The following is a 19,321-nucleotide window of genomic DNA, read 5'->3' on the forward strand; positions in this document are numbered from 1 at the left end:
TGCGCTGGGAGCACTCCGCGCCGCGGGCACGCGTTCGCCTTGGGAAGCGGCTTGGCATCTGTTTCTTGGGTCCTGAAAACCAAAAATAAACAACAGAAGAGGCCAGATGGCAGCTTTGGTTAAGGCTGAGGATGTGGGTGATGGGGACAAGCGTGACCGCGTGGAAGAAGCCGGGGCTGCGGGGAAGCTCCGGCAGCATCTCTGCTCGCCGCCGTCCTCTCACTCCGTGGGCGAGCCTTGGGGTGCCCGTGGGGACGAGGAGCCGGGGCTGGCCGGGCTCTGTGCCCCAGCCCCAAACCCTCTCTGCTCTTCTGCAGGAGGCAGGCTCACGGGGAGCCCCGCGGCAGCGTGCCCGCGGTCCTGCCTCGTGGCACCCGCAGCGAGTGGAGTCCTCGGCCGGAGGGGAGGAAAGCAAAGCAAAGCTGAGCCGCTGGCCCTGGAGGAGAGAAAGGGGGTTAAACCGGAGCCTCGGGCAGGGATTCATGGCCAGGAGGGTGGGCAGCGTCCCGCCAGGCTGCCCCGCTCTGCTCGCCCCTTCCCCGCCTGGGGAGGGTGAAGGGGGCCGAGCCGCAGCCCCCCGGCCTGCCCTGGCCCCCGGCAAGGAGTTAAAAGCCGTGTCGTTCCGGGGATAATGATTCTATTATAAATAGCCCCATTAGCTACAACTAATGACAAAAATCCACCTCCTCTACTCCCCATAAGTTCTGTAAGTTATGGGCAATGCTACAGCCATTACTAAAAGCTGTTAACTTCATATCTGAATGAGGAAATATACACCACAGAACATTAAACCATTTATATTATATATATGTATATATATACTTTTTTTAAACTAATGACTTTAATGCCAAAACTTTGCTGAACCAAGAAAAATATGGGTTTAATGTTCTCTGCTCATTTTTTTTTTCTTCTTTAAAAAAAATACAACCCAAAAAAAAGAAAGGGAAACTTATTAGTATGTAATGTTTGAGTCTATCCCATTTATACACAACATTGTAAACATATATAATCTATATTACATGTGCTTCATTTCTGCCTGGGTGTGGTTTTTTCTTTAAACCTTTTTTTTTTTTTATCACTAGAACACCACAAAAAGAAAAAACAAAACAGAACAGAACCAAACCAAAAACCAAACCAAAACAAATGAAAAAAAAAAAAACAAACAAAAAAACAACCAAAAACTGAACAAAGAACACAAGTTACAGGTTATTTAACATCTTTCTGTCAAGGGTCCCTTCCCCAGCCTCCTGGGGTCAGAGTGGTCACAACACAGTCCAAAGGAGGGCTCACGAGCCATCCGCGATGCAAAGCCAGCTCCAGGGAACGGGTGGGTGGGGAATACTGGTTTTAAAAAAGGGGGCTTCACAACAAAGGGTTTGGTTTCGCCCGCTGCAGATGCTGAAGGAGACCTCCACACGCGGGACCTGGGAGCCGAGGCTCCCCGCTGCTCCTGTGTCCTCAAGTCCATGTCTGGAGTCTCTTTTTTTTTTTTGTTTCATTTTGTTAATTTTTAAAACGTCTTTTTTTTTTTGTCATTGTTGTTGTTGCCGTCGTTCTTCTCCCCCTTGGTGTGATGAGCTGAGCCGAGTAGCTGGGTCCCGCCCTCCCGCTGGGTCCTTCATAAGTAGATGCGCCGAAGGTCTCCAGGAGACGTGATGGTGTTGCACTGGGGACAGAGCTTCTTGGCACCCTGCAACCAGCAGACGAGACAGAGTGAGAGCAGATAGGCAGCGGGGGACAACACAAAGCACCCTACCCTCAGCCTGGGACGCTGGTGAGAGCAGGGCCACCCCCAGCACGGCGTTCAGGAGATGGAAGCAGCCCCGGTGAGGTCGCATTGCCCATCTCAGGGAGCGCCTCTGCCATCCTGAGAAAGCCCCCGGGATGCTGGTGTGAAGGAAAACCGAGTCTGTTCTGCCCAGGTGAACTGGAACCGGCAAACTCTGTGGTGATGGGAGGCTGCCACGAGCACTACACAGAGTAAACCAGCGGTGGATGTGCCATCTGTCACCCAGCCTGACAGCAAGAGGGTGGTAACAAGCCTCAGGACCGGGGTCAGCCGAAGCTGGTCACCGTTAGATTGGCAGCCGTGGCAGGCGGGTGAGGGGAAAAATGACAGAAAGACGTCTGTGCCGCGAGGCAGCCTCCCACCTGCAGCACCAGCAGCGCAGGAGATGGGGATGCCCTGGCTTCCAGCACTCACTGCAGCCCCAGCACGGCCTCGTGCTGCTCGGGGCTGAGCACAGCCCCTGCCAGATCAACCTCCTCGGGGTTTGCAGTAGGGTATGACCACAACCTGCGTCAGCACTGCCACCCACAGCCTGGGGACAGCCCGACCCGAAGAGCTGGTGCTGTTGCTTACAAAAAGGATCCTCCAGAAAGGGTCCCCTCGGCTCTGTGACAACGCCTGCACAGCGAGGACATGGGCTTTTTCCCCTGGAAGCTCCCTGGGCTAAGGGGAATCCAGAGGAAAGAGGCCCAGGTGGGGACAATTTACACAGCTGCGAGTAATTCAGGGCGATGCAGCTCCAAAGAGGTGCCAGTCAGGTTTGCTCTGCAGCCTGGTAGCACCAAAAAATCCCCCACAGACGAGCCGAATCAAACATTCCTGGGGATGTTTGGCTGTAGGTGGGTGGGGAGGAGCACTGAGCCCCCTGACATTCATTTTGGCTAAAAGCAAACCTCAGGTGCTGTCGTCTCCCTGCCTTGCATCTTGCACCCCATTCTGGGATCTGGAGGTGGGCTGGAAGAGCTGCGGGCTGACCTGTGGTCCTTTCGCCTGGGGTAACCTCCCTGGCACAGGCGAAGCAGCCCAACATCAGAAAATTAAGGACAGATTCCCTGGTAAGCCACCCTGCCCAGGTCTCAGTCTTCATTAGCAAAGCAGGATCAGATACACGATTCCTTCACACCCTGGGGAAAGGGAAGATGGGTGGATTCACCCTGCCAGCCCCCAGGATCTCAGCCACGCCAGAAGGTAGGACCCAACCACAGGCAGCCCGACCCACTGCAGTAATTCCTCTAAAAACTACTTGACTCGACCACAGCCGTGTAGGACCACAGCGGGTGGTGTTCCCCCTGCACACGGGGAGGGCTCATCTCGAGCTCTGAAGCCTGGGGACCTCGGAGGGAGCAGCAGGCTGGCTGCGTGTGGCACAACGAGGCCCAGGTCCCCAGGTCTCCCTGGTACTTAGGCTTGGTATTAAATAGTTCAAGCAAAAATAATGACTTCGGACCCCGGGGGGAAACCTTTTCCTTTTTTTTTAAAATTTTTTTTTATTTTTTAAAATGGAACTGTCATCCTCTGCACACATCAGCGTGTGTGTTAAATTCAGAGCTAAGTCCTGATTTTTCCTTTTCAGGTTGAAATTGCTTAGAACCCTGCTCCTTACATCTGACTTTCAGTGGAGGTGTGCAACATTTATTGGCACCAGCATTTAAGCTCCTCTCCCTTGCAGAAAGGCACGTAAGCTTGTACATACACACATGCTGGCACAGGCACAATGAAAAAGCATTTGCTCCCCCACTGCTCACCTGCCAGATGGGGTTACTAAACTTTTCCCTTGAAATAAAAATGCTGTGCAATAATAAGTCCCACCTGTCGGCCATTTCTTTCTTTCTTTTCTTTCTTTCTTTTTTTTTTTTTTTTTCCAGGTCCTTCTGCTCCTTTCATCATCGCTTCATGGAAAAGCCTTGATGTGTTATAGCTGCGTGTGCTAGAGTAAAGGCCACCTCAGCTTTTCCATTATAAACCCCAGTTTTGAGGGGTTTATAAAACTCTGCTGCAAGAAGTTTGCTCCGGGGCTGTTACAAAGCAAGGCAAAGGGGCTGGAACCAGGCTGGAGTTTATTTTTTCTCCTCCTTTCTTAATTAAAATTTGGCAAGTGATTGATCCACAATACAGGCTAATCACTTGGGGTAGTGGTTTGAAAAATACATTAACGAGAGCTGAGATGTTGAGAAGTCATTAGGGCTCGCATGGTGCCAGGAAGGATTGGGAGTATTTTGTCTTAAAAGTTGCCTCTTAAAAAAAAAAAAAAAAAAAAAAAACACACAAAAAAACTTGCGTGACGTCTGCTATAAATTGGCTAAAGCAACAAGACTCAAAAGGAAGGGCTTAGGCACTTCCCGCTGTCCTGTGGGCCTAAAAATGGGCAATTTCCCAGCAGAACGTGCTACCAGGCACAGAGAAGAAAGAAACACGCACACAGAGCAACTTCGCGTACGCGGTGCCACCACCGAGCCTGGCTCAGAGCTGTTCTGTGGGGAGGAGAACCAAGGCAGGGAGATGACAGGAGGGGCCAGCTCCTGCCAGGAGAGGAGCTGAACTCCAGGATCCAGCTCTCAGTCAAGGCCCTTCTCCCCTCCGTGAGTGCTGACTCAGGAAGTCCCCACGTTGCTGGAAGTGCTGAGGAATCACCTACCTAGAAGGATTGCTCTCTGTCCGCATCGTTTCTTACGAAAATACCGCAGCCCGCATGGGACGCACGGTGTTAGAGCCTCGAAAAAGCTAAAAGGCTAAAAAACTATCCGTGTGATCTGCCACAGGTATAAATGTGTCAGCTGCGGAGGATACGTGTCTATTGATGGATCCCCTGGAAGCACGTTCCATGATGAAGGCTTTTTAAAAGGGATTTTGTCCTGCTCTTGCAGTCGTCATTTTCAAATAAGCCCGAGACAGGCAAGTACAAGCCTGGGGGCAGCACACGCACAGAGGAAGTGCTGGACCTGGCTGCACGGGCAAGAGGGGAAATCAGCAAACCCCTGCTCAAATAAACCTGCCCCTGAATGCCTGCACCCACTAACAACAGCTCCAACCACTGACAAACAGCAGTCTGACTTCACTTTAATTCCATTTACTCCGTAAGGAAGGATGCCGGGGTTTGGGAGGTCACAGAATCACAGCTCAGAGGGACTTCAAGCCTCACCAACCCGTTCCCCTGGCAAGATCACCTCTACATGAATTACTTTTGACAGACGTGCATCAAACCTGTTCTCCAAACCTCCAAGGACGGCGGCTCCAACCCTCCCCAGAAAAGCACCGCAGCAGGCTGCCAATCTTTGCTGTCAGAACGTTTTTCCCGAGAGCAGGAAAATAGGAATCTCACCCACGGATAGCTGTAGGGTCCCTCTCGCTTAATGGGAAAGGATAGAGAAGGGGCAGACAAACCTCTCCCAGAGGGGGGTTCATCCCACACACCTGGAAGCAGTCCAACAGCCAGCTGAGAACAGGCACCCACCTCAGGGAAACGAGCCCTCCCTCCTGCCACACCATTTCCTCTCCTGCTTTTGAAAAACTTGCATGTTTTTGGGGGTTCCCAAAAGGGATTGTAGCAGTTGCTCAAGCTTTGTGTCCCGGTTCAGTCCAGTGAGCTGCTCAGCGCACGTGGCACACCCTAAGCCTGTGTGTGCCCTGGCCCACAGCCCTCAGGCACACTGGTTCTGCTCATGGAGCAAGTGGAAGGAGAAAACCCCTTAATTCGTCGTGTCCTGATGCTGGATGAAGCGATGGTTCCTCCCTTTCTCCAAGGCCACCCTGACGAGGGCTGTCTGCACTCAGCTATTAGCACTGCTGGCTGACTCAACCAGCACCACGATCTGTTCTCCTAAACCATCTCCAGGGCCCTTTCTGCTGTGCAGGCCTGAGCTGTGCCCTGACCCCAGCCTTTTCTCCACGTTAATCCAGCGGAGCAATAGGAGGGAGAGGGGGAGTGCTGTAACGGTACCTAAGGTAGGGAGCCCAGCAGCCATCAGCAGAGTCAGCGGTTAAAAGCGTCTCCTCCTCTCCCTGAGCAACAGAGCAGGACTAATCTGGGACTGGATGCCAAGAGCCAGAAGTCCAAAAATTGTTTTCAGAAAGCCACTTGAAAGATCTAATCCTCATCAGTGCCCTGAGACACCACGGAAGTCAGAGGGTGACAGAGATACTCAGATCACTGCAGTATTATATCCTAGGAAATACTTAAACCCTAAACCTTTTAAAACCCATTTTACCTCCCCTGCTCTGCAGACAGACGTGAGCATCGAATTCCAGCCCATCTCCAACACCCTGTTACAAGGCGCTGTGAGCCTCCAGCCCCAAGATGCTCAGTGCAGCTCCCCTCCTCTCCCCCCAACCACACTCCTTCCCTAATTCCGTATCAGATCTGGGCTGCGTGTATAAAACAGGCTCACGGGAGGACCGGGACGTTGCAGCAGTGGGGATGGCAGATCTCCAGAATGTTCAAAAGCGGCCGGAAGCCCGCCACCGCCCGCCCGCCCCCAGTCCTATTAACTCCAACAAATTGTTTATTGCACAGCAGAAGAAAAACGCTGCCCCTCTCCCCCCAGCCAAGCCTCACAATGTGTGCTGCACGCGCAGGCTCCCTCCGATCCCCCCTCCTGCCCCCGCCGGGGAGCCAGCTTTATACCCAGGGAAAGGTAACGGCAGCGATTATTACACACACTATCCCACAGCTCCTCGCTTGTTAAAAAAAAACAAGAGTCTCTTTTGTGCCCGAAATAAAAGGAGATACCTTAATTAGAACAATGCAGGTTGGTGAGCATTAAACACCGAGCCCAGCTGCTGTATGCCATTAAATTCATAAAAAAGGAGGGGGGAAGGAGGGCAGTCTTAACGAGATTACACACATTGACTTTGATCAAGACACAAAAGCACCAAGGCGTTCCAGGGTTTTTATTGCTGTCTTCGGGCTACATTTTAATGGTTACATTAGAAACATGCGAACCCAGGCTGGGAGATTTTTTTTTTTTTTTTTTTTTTTTTGAGACGGGAAAAAGAGTGCAAGCACGCCTTGTGAAAAGGCCTGGTTTAATAAATTGGGGGCTGCAGGGAGAGGCTAGGACTGGGGAACACATGAGTAGCCACTTATTAATTGCTTCCCCTATGCAAGTGCCAAGTCCTAATACGACGCTGTGCTGGACTGCTCCCATCCCGCCCGAGTGGTCGGCAGAAGAGCCCTGTGTGGGTAGCAGGGAGCCAGCTCAATCCCCCCACCTTTCACAGGTACCTAGAGGGGAGGTCGCTCCCCTTTGCAAGGGTAAATGCCAACCTCTCAGCACCTGGAGCGAGGTTTTCCAGTTCTTACTGGCAGCGGTGACCACCCTACACGGAACAAAGGGGCCTGGCTGAAGTTGAACTAAGTTGCTGCTGAGCCTAAGAACAATTGGAAATTGTTGTGACAGATTTAAAACATCACTTAAGGCTGCTGGGAAGAAGAGACAGCAAAGGCTTTAGAAAAAAAAAAAAAAGAAAACGAAAAAGAAATTATTGTTTTGTCCTCTGCTTGTAGCACCGCAGAAGAACAAGATTACTCGTCACTTAGCAAAGGTGGCAGAGCACACATTCACCCAAACACCTCACAGCTACGTAGCCACATATGTGTCTTTTATAACATGCTGCTAAAATGTTTACAAAGGCTTGTATAATCTAAGGAGTGATGGGGTGTAGCTGAAGACCTATAAAATACAGCCCAAGGGATGGCCAAGTTATTGAGTTGCTATTAGTACTCAAGCCCACAGGCACTTCACCATCCTGGTAACTTTTCTTGGACAAGACTTTTAATAGGCAGGATTTAAAGGAGCATGATCGGCTTAATCGTAATTCCAAGCACACAACGTGTTCCATAAAGCAGATTTTGTAATGCCTTACAGGAACAGTTTTTAGGAGTGGCATTCCCTTACATTTTTTGCAACCCAACACTGTATCATCTTGCTAATAAGAGAACTGGAAAGCACCACTGACTGTTTTCCACTCCCCAGCCTGAGTGAAACGAGAGCCTGAAAATCAGCTGCGCAAGGGAAATGAAAGGCTGATTATAAAGCCCATGGTTTTAACAAAGGAAAGGAAAACACTTTATTTAATAACACCTTAAATTTCAACCTGATGTCCTTCAGCACATATATAAATTACTACTGCATTGGGTCACCTATTCAGCATTCAAGGTAATCCCCAATCTTCCAAACAGTATGGGATATGCTTGGAAACTGCACAGTGCTATTTCAAATAACCTGAGAAACACAGATTTGTATTTGTAAAAGCTCCTGTCTGTGCTGTGTTTCCTGAAGATGATCCCCTTTGCTTCAGGTGAGTATTAGGCTTCCCAGAAGCCATCCATGCCATGAAATCTCTGTGGATTTGGCCTCTGGTCCCACAGCCTTACCTCTGCATGGATGCCTCACAGGGCCTTACTGTAAGGCAAGGTTGTACCCAGCACAGAGCTCTTACACCTCCCCACAGCAGCAGAGGAGCAAGCAATGAGCAGGACTGTACTTTGGTAAGGCTGACTCAAACTAAACTCACTGAAGTCAAAGCTGGGATGGGGTATTAAGTGGCAAAGACCGGGAAGTTTGCATGCACAGCACTCAAATTGTTTAGAATAAAGCAAAAGGCATCTTTCCCCATGGTGATTTAAAATAAAGTATCCCAGAAGAGAGGGAGAAGTGTATAAGTCAATTAGAAAGTAGCCAAGAGCCTCACCAGAGTCCGCAGCCAGCATTCTTCACAGTGCACATGCCAGCACTGAATGGAAGTCAGGGGCATTGTGTAAGAGTCCTGAAGGAAAAGAAGCAAACAGGTTACTTCCAAAGCAGGAATCTACTGATTCTTTGTTCCCAACCCCACCACAGCACCCTCCTTTGTGGGTATGCCATCAGACTACAGGCAACTTAACAGCATAACAAGAGAGCATACATCTTATCTTGGCCTACCATGAGGTGTGAGACAAAAGAAAAACAAAGCAGAATTAAGAGGGTCTTGCATTAACGAACTTCTGCTGACTTTGCACGTAAGAACAGAGCAGAGACAGCAATGTTTGTGTAGCAGACGCAGAAGTCTCCTGCAGTCCATTTTACCAGCTTCCAAGAACTCCTGTCGGAAGCCCATAATCCACTCAAGTGGTGACCTGGCTCAGCACAGTTATCACAAGAGCATCTGAAGTTGCTGTGGCCACCTGCCATTATTCCCATCAGAAAGGTCACCAGATCATATTAAAAGAAAAAAAAAAAAACAACAAACAGCGACAGGGTAAGATTAACCCTTATCACAACTCCCTACTCTGCAGCAACAGCTTAACTACATCCCAAGAAGGCTGATGTTATTTCAGCAGACACGCACTCTCAAGTGTTTTCCATGATTGCTACTAAACCTCTGGAAATGAGCAGCAAACTGTCGTGCCTTCCATGGGATGAGATATGGGAACTGCTATCCCCATGCCTACAAGTCGTGAGTGGGAGAGACAGCACCATGCATCAAGCTGAAGTTGCAGAGGGAGCCCTCTGCCAAGCAGAATTTTCTCCTGCTCTCAGCAGAATAAAAATCTAGCAGGAGATGCAAAGCTTTGCACGCTCAGACCATCAGAGGGAGCTGCTGCCTTTCTTTAGGGAGGCCACAGATTGACCACAGAGCAAGCAGGACACGGACAACTTTTAAATACACAGGCAACGTTCCTGGTCTCAAATCATACAGGGGGCTTCATATGGATTCTACTCCTTTATGTATACAAATTTGAACATGCAGGAAGAGAACACCAATATCTGGGAGTTTGCTAGAGTTAGTTTGAAAGTCTTGAGGTTTCTGTGGCCTCTGATACAGATGGATGGCTACAAAACTGAAGAGCCATCTAATACATATGGAAATGGCAATTGCTAATACCTGGCACCTATATTCAAAAGGAAAGAGAGACTGTTCTTGGTGTATAGGGAAGAAGGTGAGTTCTCCCACCCCCCAAAAAAAAGAAAAAGGAAAAAGCTTTCTCCTCCTCAGCAGAGATACCAAAACATTTCTGATTCATTACCACAACTGGAGTGCTACTCACCATGCAAATGAGACATTTATAGCGGTCCCCACGGGAGAGCTGCCTTTCTAACTCACGGACACGAGCCTTTAACGCTTCGAATGTTGTCACTGCGGAGTCTTCTGTAATTCTGCAAAAGATGATGGAGCGTGAGCATCACTGCACACACGAGATTGCTGAGAGTTTGGGGTAAAGGATCTCACAGCGGGTATTGCACAGGAGATTGCAACATTTAAACTTGCATTGAAAACGAGCTGCTGAAAAGCCCAGTGTGAATTCTTTGAGGTTTGCTACTATACAGCTGCAAACACGTCACGACAGAACACAACGGGGCTGGAGCTGCCAACATCACAGAAAGCAAGTTTCTGCAGGACGCGGACACTTAAAAAATGGATTTTTTGGTTTGTTTGTTTATTTTTATTTTCTGCCTCCTTTCCTGTCTCCTGTAAGAGATTCTTTGGGGCCAAATGCTTTGGACAAGGCTTCGTGTGCTGCCCCAAGCTGGTGAGCTAATTCTGTGTGGGCAATAGGAGCTGCTCTTCCCTTAGAGAACAGATGCCTCTGCTGACCATCAACCTTGAGAAACACAAAATCAGCTCATTACAGAGGATCAACACAGTGCTTTCGCATCAAACAACCTCCTAGCTCGTTGGTTTCTAATACTGAAAAGAAGGAGAAGCCAAAAGCAAAAGACGCTGTACCAACAGGCAGCTATAAACGCAGCTTTACAACCTCTGCTTTCCCATTTTCTAGGGTCAGTTTTGATGGGCAGCATTATCTCTTTTGTCATAGAGGCACCGTGCTGAGGGCAGGCAAGTGTATTTTCATGGTTCTGCAAGGCTGGTGAAAAAAAGCGAGTTGCCAACCTAAAAGCAAGGGCAGACAGGAGCGCTTAGCAAATGAGATGCGGGGAACGTCAGGGACAAGGATGTGTCACTCCAGCATGCTGCAAAATCTGATTCCTACACAGTGCAGATACAGGGACGGGCCCTGAAGCATTCCCCAGGAAAGGTTTTAAGAGCATTGCATTGACATTAAGGCTGTCACCCTAGTGGAAAAACAAAAACACAAAAGAAAACAGCAATTTGCATTTACGTAAGTGAATTTCAGGCCAGTCCAAGCTGACACTGGAAGAACCTGAAGAATACCTCGCCACCAGAAATTGCGTCAATCACAACATAAACCCCAGTAGCACCCATCTGTTGCACCTTTTTAGAGGATAATTCATCAATAGGTAACTAAACCTGGCTTTAGGGGAATTATTACAAACAATGAAGCGAGCTGCAACCTCAGCACTCGCACTGCATGCACTCACCCGCTCCTTTGTTCGGTAAGTCGCTTGTCCCCAGCACTCAGGGAGAGACCTGGGGTGTCTCCCACACAGCCTGAACAGACCAAATTCCTGGTCTTGTGAGTAAAGCAAGCAGCCACGTATCACACTGGGAATGGAGCTAGTCAAAAAGATCTTGAATGGTTGTTCTAATTATGACACTTGAGAAGAAAGTGGAGTTGCAGGGGTGCCTGTGGTTAAGTAGCAGCGCCGTAAAGCTCCTCCAGCTTCACTCCTACCTTTGTGCAGATCACACACTGCACGAGCTAACTGGGAATTCAGAGCAGAGACCTTAATCAGATGGAGATTCCTTGCAAATGAGTTACTAGGAAATAGTAAAAAATTTAAAACGGCAAAAAAAAAGGCCAAGAAATACAGGTCCCATGATAGCCTCGTGGGTGGGCACAGGGACGCTGCACTCAAATCTTGGTATCAATAAATACTCCTTGGAGCAAAACGAAAGAGCTTCTGTAGGAAACAGAGCTCCCTGCTGTGAAACATCCACTTGCTCCTACTTGTTGGTATAAATTATCATCAGATCCCAGTTTGGGTTCTGACCCTCCAGGGAGAGTTGTCAGTATTTTCAAAGAAAGTGCAGAAAGCTGTTAGGTTTGTCTGAGGGAGAAACAGAATTATTTATTTATAGCTTGAAGATTATTGCGGGATGAGAAAATCATTTCCCTTCCAGTCTGGCCTGTCAACAAGCTGATGCTGGATGAAGGCTGCCGTTGAATTTGACTTTCTGGAATCTATTTCTCCTTTCTGCATGCATGAGGGTACCCAAACTTTAAAGGCAGCGAGTGCGGCTCTTGCCTGAAGCAGGTGGCAAGCGGGAACCTCAACCCCTAATAAATTCTCCCATTACTGTCTGTGGAAGGATGCTTCCTCCTTTGAAGGGTTGCTTGAGCAGATTCAGGCAAAGGCCAATTCATCCCCCGTCCTAGCCCAGGAACAGTCAAAGCCTGAAAAGGAAAAATTTGCCACTGCACCAGCTAGAGGAGATACAAAATGGCTTGTTTATGGAAGCCTAAATGGCTGACCCCCATCAGCCAATTTCGGAAAGCCTCTGAGATAATCGCACCTGTCCAGTAATAAACGAATGAATCAGAAAAGGAGGCTGAATAGAGGGATAAGCAATAACGCTCAGAGGCTGCCTGATACAATGGCCAATCAATAGGAGGGCTGTAGATCAGGGTGCTAGTTAGCTGGAAAATTACCGCACCGCTGCGTGCGTCACGCTGTAGGGATCCTGGACAATCAATGTGGGAGGTATTGATTTAGTTATTATCACTTCATACGCTCCAGACATTGTTAAATATACATTTATTAACAAGACTGGGGTGCATTGGTAAGAGAGGGAACATTAGCCACAGCAGTATCTCCCGGAGCTGATCAAAGCTCAGCTGTGACCGTCTTTAAACCCCATGTTCTCCGTGCCAAGCGCGCTCTCAGGACAAATCCTGATGCACGGCGTGGTGCTCGAGAGCCAGCTTCTATCTCAACAAGAGAGGTTTTTGGCCACCAGCGAGCATTTTGCACTTGAGCTTTCAGGAAAGCCTCCCGGAGCAGCAGCGAGCAGGGACACGGGGGCCAAGGGTCAACCCAAAGTGAGCGATAATTGCATGGTTGCTTCCGAAAAGCCGGAGGAAATGAGGTCAAGGGAAATAGGGAGAACATTAGTAAATAAAGGAAACTGGAACTACCTCCAGGGATGGAATAAAGACGAGAGTCACTTCCCATGTGTCTGGCTCCCGTGGTGGCCAGCACACTTGGGACACATGCCATTCCCTTTAGTGACATTTTACCGTCAACCTGCTGCTTGTATCCTAAAGATAAGTATCGCTCAGGAGGGACTCTTCCTGCAGCAGCAATCTTGGGAACTCCCTCAGGCTTCCCTCTTGCGTGCACACCTTATTTGAGCTCTCCAGGAGGCAGCGGGGAGCAGCCTGTGGGGTATTTTTACGGGGTGAGTAAGGCCAGGGTGGAGCAAGGGTCAGAAAGCCAAGCACAAGTCACCCTGCCAAGGAAGGCAGAGGGGATTAAGACGTAGGAGGAATTCGGCTCCACAGCCCTGCTCCCTGCTTTGCCTTGACCTTGTGCTAGATGCAGGACTAGTTTAGCAATTTTGCGCCTCGCTGCTCTGATTTGACGTGTTTGGATAACGTCATTTGTCAGCCTTGGGAGAGACCTGCTGAGCACAACTGCTGCAAAGAGCTCTGCCTCCAGCCCCGGGCTGCTGCTTCTCCGGCCACGCAGGTGTGAGCAGCCTCGCCGATACCTCCTTGCACATGAGCAAAAACCTGAAGGAAGGGCTCCTTGCAAAAGAAGCTGGGTCCTGCAGCTCTCTCTGGACTTTGTGTTTAACTCTTCTGCAACTCGGCAGTCATGGTTGTGGATGCTGGGCACCAGGGAGCAAGTCTATGGGACTGGGAAGAAAGCACTCGATAGTTTCCAGTTTGTGTGCCCAATACGTTTTTCTACTGTTCATAGCATTTTTTCCCCTCCTGTCAGCACCAAAAATAAGAACAAACTTTCCTCCTTTGAGCACATCCTTGCTTTGTTCGTGTAAGGGGCCAGGAGAAAGGCAGAAAAATACCATCTGAGAGAACAAGGACCTAGCTGTAGGTTTGAGCCATTACTCAGTGATCACGTCCCGGGAAATCTCCCATGGGAAGTGGTTGCCTCCTCTTTGCAAAAAACTTTAACCCAAACACTGGTTATTTGTCAAACATTAGCATGCATGTGATCTTTGTTTCTCCAAATTAAATCGAGCAATTCCTACCCGCTGTCCCAGTGGGCAATCACAAGCAATTCCGTTAATTAAATTATCTCTGATTCTGCAGCTCTGGAATCTCTCAATTGACTAAGTCTGTGCTTTATCATCAACAAAATACCGGACCAAAAAGGAAACAAAAAGATGCTGATGTCAAAGTGATTGGCTTCAGTTAACCCTTCCCAGTTGGATATTAAGTGCTGCTCAAGAAGCTGCTGCACCGGAATGAGCCCACGAGCAAGAGCTCCGTACCAGACACCGGCAGCAGCTGCTCACTTCTGTTTCCTTTCCATCACACAGGAAAAAAAAGTAACATCACTGCATCCAGCATCCTATGTGAGAGCCACAGAAAGATGCAAACAACTGCTGAAGAGGTAGAAAACCACCCCAAAGATCAGTATGCCCCTGTGAATACCCTATCCTCCCCTTACCCAGATCCCACTTGACGTACCCTGCTGTTGACGAGTCTCCGTAAAACATTCCCCTTTGGTTTATTTCTACTGGATATAAATTTTCCTTTCTTCATAAACGGCCACACTGTACACAGCATTCCATAAATTTTTACAATTCCACTGTTTGTATGTACCTTGTAAAAAATGCTTAGCACTGATTAAACGCACCACTAATAAAATTTCATGGGCTACTTTTGACACTTGATATTCTGACCTTCTTCTCTCTTCCTCATGCATTTATTTTTGTTTTCATAAGCCTGTAAACACAGAGTGGCAGAAGGAAGAACGTACAGTGCCCCGACAAATCTGAGCGTGACGTCTTTATTTTTAAACAAAGACTTTATCTCCCCTTGTGCAAGGTGGAGGACCTGATCCCAGCAGAACACACCTGCCATTTCCCCGCACTGGGGGCAGAGGTCAGGTCACCAGCAGCTTACATATCATAAATATTAGAAACAGGCTGGTCGATGCTCTGAAGGCAGAGTCGAGCTGAAGGAAGATTCCAGGAGCAAAGAAATTGCTCCTGGCCACATCCAGCCACAGCCACGGATGACAATTACCATAACCACGGCTGCACTGCAGAAGAGGAAGCCTACTGTGCACAGCTTGCCTCGGGGGGCACTCACCTTTAAGACCTGATAAAAATGATCCAAAAGAGACCCCAACATCACTGTGCAACCACTTCACTGCAACAATTCTTCAATATATTTGAGTGAGAGCAACCTTTTCCGCCCAGTGACCAGGTTTCATCAGACTGCAACACGGTGGGCAGAGCTGCTGTGATGCTGGTGACAAGGGCGCCGAGTCATTTAACACTGAGGGTCGGCAGAGCATGATGGTGCTGTCTTGGCACCACCTCGCCATACGTAATCTTCAACAAAACTTCCTCGTTACCTGCGTATCAAACACCACCTGCAAGGAGCCCTAAGTCTGCAGGGAGAAGAACATTTGTTGTTTTCAACCTGGTGAAAGAATCCATTTTAACAGAAAGTCACAGGTGGCTTTTAAGGGAAACAGACACAGCCCAGAAATTTTAAGTATTGTAAGTCTGAAAGAACCCGAGCGTCAGTCGCTGGTGGCAGACTGAGTGCTAACTGCCCCAGAAGGTGCAGCCTACAGCACTGGCACGATGTGCCGCGATTTTATTTCGCTAGATGAGCTGGCTACAGCAGAAGGGGCCGCATCGCTAGCAGCAGAAAACTGCCCAGCAAAGCTGTAATCAGTAGAGCCAGGTCAAATCACACCAACTGAAGTTTAGACCCTCCGTCTATGAGGATGCCAGCACTAAAAGCAAATCATCTGGCAAGCCATCAACACTTTAGGAGCTGGCTTCCCCTTTATTTAGCTAAAAATCTCATTTATTGGGTTTATTTGTTTTTAGACTAACCTCCTTTAAAAAGGCTGACTTATAATCCTGTAAAACATTGTCACATGTATTGAGGAAATTGGCAAGGATGCTAATTTATTGTCCTCTAGGAAAAAAAAAGCCCTCTTTCCTTGATTAATGTATGTTTTTGTATTGTAAGATATTAAAGAATGTTGCTTCACCTGTAATTATAGAGAATAGTTTATTTTGGCAAAGTGCCCTGGCTTCTGGTTGCCAAGTTATGAATAATGCAATGTTCCCCATTCTAATTTCCGTGTTCTAAGTTGTGCATTTGGAGCGGGGTGCATGCAAGGGCACACACACACACAGCCGCCGCGGCTCCCTCCGTCATGAGCGCCTCTATTTTATACTTGCTTGCACAACTTGTTAATACCATCATCTGCTTGCCAAATCCAGAGTTTGCTTCTGACTAATTTCATCTCGATGCAAACCAAAACTGTTGTCTTTTTTTTTTTTCTTCCCCACAGAAGAATTATTTCTCTTACACTTGCATGCACCGTCGCAATACCACTGAGGGGAGCTTACCGCTGCAAGGAGGCGTTTTAAGCCGCATTTAGCTGGGACTTGGGTAAAGATTCCCCAAAGAATTTAATGACAGAAGAATTCATTATGCTTTCATCTCTCCTCCGCCTCTACAACACAGAGCCCAACAATGTCTTTACAGGAGCAGGAAGTAAATTCAGGCACTGGCTCTTTCTCTCTCTCTCTTTTTTTTGGCCCACATTTCGCTGGGACACATGTGCCCAGCCCCAATCAAAACAGAGACAGATGGCACCGCTGATCATTCAGAATGGAAGGAGCCTCGGAGTCAGCATGTTTAGATGCATTTGTAGGGCTACACAGTATCTGCTGGCCACTGGGACTGATTTAAAAAGACGGCTAGTGAAAGTCTGAGCTCGCGCCAAAATTTTAACTGTGCCATTTGAGCAATTATGGTTCGACATGAAAGCTGGGAGAAAGAATGCATGGGTCATTCTGATTTCGATTTAGAGACCACGTCCCCTGTTCCAAAGAGGAAATAAATGCAATCCCATTGCTTTACTGGCGATAAAGGAAAAAGCCAGGCTACCAAAGTGTATTTTGCTGCAGCAAGGCTTTATTGAGGCAGCACTGGCTGAATTAGAAAATAATCCTCAAAACAGAATGCCTAAATATAAATAAATGCATATCTAATGCATTAACGTGTCCATTCACCTTCCAAATACAACCCTCAACCTGGTGATCCCAGGTGTACTCCAAACAGAAAGCACGATGCACCTCCAGAGATCCTTTCTGAACATAAATCAGGGCCATTTTTCTGGCAACGGAGATAAAAAAAAAAAAAATGCAGCCCCTCTCCCCAGTGAAACACATGGGTTGGAGGTTCCAGCCTACCAAGACTCGCCTTGATCCACAAGCAAACAAGTTTGGATTGTGACCAAGCTCCATGTAGAGCCAGGCAAGACTGTTTCTCTCCTGGAAGACTTACATCTGTGGCAGCCCAACATCTCCCTGTGGCCTGGAGGTAGTCTGGGATCATCGGTAGCTTTGGCTGGACAAACAGGGCATTAAATTTACAAAATATCCCTGAGGTGAAAGAGGAATAGCAGATTCCTAACTGAAAAAGTCTTCAGAAATTGGACATGTGGCAGAGTCTTGCGGCCAGCCCCTGTGCACAATGAAATGCTTTCTACTCCCATGGCCTGCCTCCAAACGGCCGAAATAAACAGGAAATATCTCTGCTACTACAGCAGCACTTGGATTCCTCTGCAGCCTTTTAAGGGCTTTACCGTCGAGGTGATCTGCTTTCCAGAAGCTCCATTCATGAGCACTGATTGGAGGTGCACAAGGGCAGTGCGATAACACATCCTCCAGACAACTTCCTACAACTTGTGCTGCCCGGCCTAGAACTTTTACACCGCGGCCGTTTCCTTTCACGGGGAAAGAAAGGCTCAGAATTAGCATCATTTAAGGTAATCGTGCCTTCAAAAAGAAACATGAGGCCATTAAAAGAGGCCAATGCACTTTAGTATCACACAACCAACTGTGGTCCCGGAGCTGGAAAAGGAAACAAGCAATGGAGAGGAAGGACAGGTCATGAGCTGGCCATCCAAGGGAAGGGCTGGAACGCTTATGCAACCGAGTGGGAAACAGCAGCTTTGGGGGGATAGAAACCGTCCAAAACAAGGAAGAAAGGAGGAGAAGTGACTGGATAAATAGGATGAACTGGCCACGGTGGTGGGGAGTGAGTAAAGACGAGCACTGACAGTGAAGCGAGGGCAAAAATCAACAAGGTTATCAAACAACGTTAATTACATCACTTGGTATTACACTGTGGGGAGTGAGACTGTTGGGTTGTGTTACAGAGGCAGAGGAGATATGAAAGCATAATGAATTCTGCTGTCATTATTCTTTGGGAAATCTCCACCAAGCGGAATACAGCTTAAGACTCCTTCCTACAACAGTAAGCTCCCCTCAGTTGTATCACAACTGTGCATATGAGCGTAAGAGAAAATTACACGCTCTACAGTTGTCCCAGACATGGTTTAGCTGAGAAGTAACACAAACTCATTTTTTTTCACTCTTTCATATTTATATTTACCAACTATAATCTAAGAAATGCATAAACTACTGAGAGCTGTAATCCAACGCCCTGTTGTCACACAGCAGCTGGCACAGCACAAACACTTACTGAGTTCTGTGATAATAGCCAGCAAGTGCCAAAGAAAGCAGCAGCCCTATTAATGCCAGTACGCAGACAGCCTGCACGGCCAGGGCTGCCCTCCAACAGATGCACAGGAGCAACAGCAAACTGGCACTGGAAGGGGCACAAGATGACCCCCTTTCTGCTTTTCAAAGGAACATTCCCATCCAAACAGGGAACACAGCCGACATTAAAAATAATTGTTACTTTTCTCTTGAGAGCCTCTGGGCACCATACAAATATTTCCTAAAAAAAAAAAAAATAAAAAAAATAATCCATCCCTGCCTGTTAATTCTTACAGCGTAGGTAAGGGATGTGAATAAACAGTCACATCCTCAAAATATTTTCAGAAGGAACACAGTGGGATCCAAAATGCTCCATCAGAGACATTGTTAAACACGACAGGCTAATTTTAGGGACAAGTCCTCTCTCTGACAAGCTGCTCACACATCTAAGGGCAGAATTCATCTGTTAGAAGGCAGCTGCTTTGTGTTTTATAAGCTAAAGTTTCTCTTACCTATGGAATAACTCCAATATTTCACAGGGAATCATCATCCATCTAACTGAAGTACCCTCTAACGGACCATCAGCCTCATATCCCCTTTGAAATAGCACAGCTGAGCACTTGCTGGGCCACGATTTATTTTTTACCTTCCGAGACATCTTGCTAACTCTATAGCTCAACAGTGACAGTCGAATTTCACACTGCGATAGCCCCCCATCGATTTTTCACTCCCAGGAAGCAACTCCACAAATTAAAGTTAACAGCATTTCTGAAACTAAGAAAAAAAGGCAAAAAAAAAAGGCAAAAAAAAGAAGAGCAGGGGAGGGCAAAGAGACACGAAGGGCAAGATGCCTAAACCATGCCTCCAAGATCGGAAGAAAATTCCTTCCTGGGTTTG

General features: G+C 47.9%; 1 protein-coding gene across 4 annotated transcripts in view; it reads right to left on the reverse strand.

The window, feature by feature from the left end:
• Nucleotides 1-1,535: 1,535 nt before the first annotated feature.
• The window catches only part of RNF220 (ring finger protein 220), a 179,425-nt gene continuing 161,639 nt past the window's right edge, over nucleotides 1,536-19,321 (reverse strand). For all 4 annotated transcript variants that reach the window (XM_032192570.1, XM_032192568.1, XM_032192572.1 and 1 more), the window contains 3 exons: nucleotides 9,816-9,924; nucleotides 8,480-8,554; nucleotides 1,536-1,690 (listed from right to left, as the gene is read on the reverse strand). In XM_032192570.1, coding sequence (XP_032048461.1) covers nucleotides 1,619-1,690; nucleotides 8,480-8,554; nucleotides 9,816-9,924 — 256 coding nt within the window. In that variant the 3' untranslated portion in view covers nucleotides 1,536-1,618. The remainder of the gene's footprint in view (nucleotides 1,691-8,479; nucleotides 8,555-9,815; nucleotides 9,925-19,321) is intronic.

This window comes from Aythya fuligula, chromosome 8 (genome assembly GCF_009819795.1).
Source record: "Aythya fuligula isolate bAytFul2 chromosome 8, bAytFul2.pri, whole genome shotgun sequence".
NCBI classification, from domain to species: Eukaryota; Metazoa; Chordata; class Aves; order Anseriformes; family Anatidae; genus Aythya; species Aythya fuligula.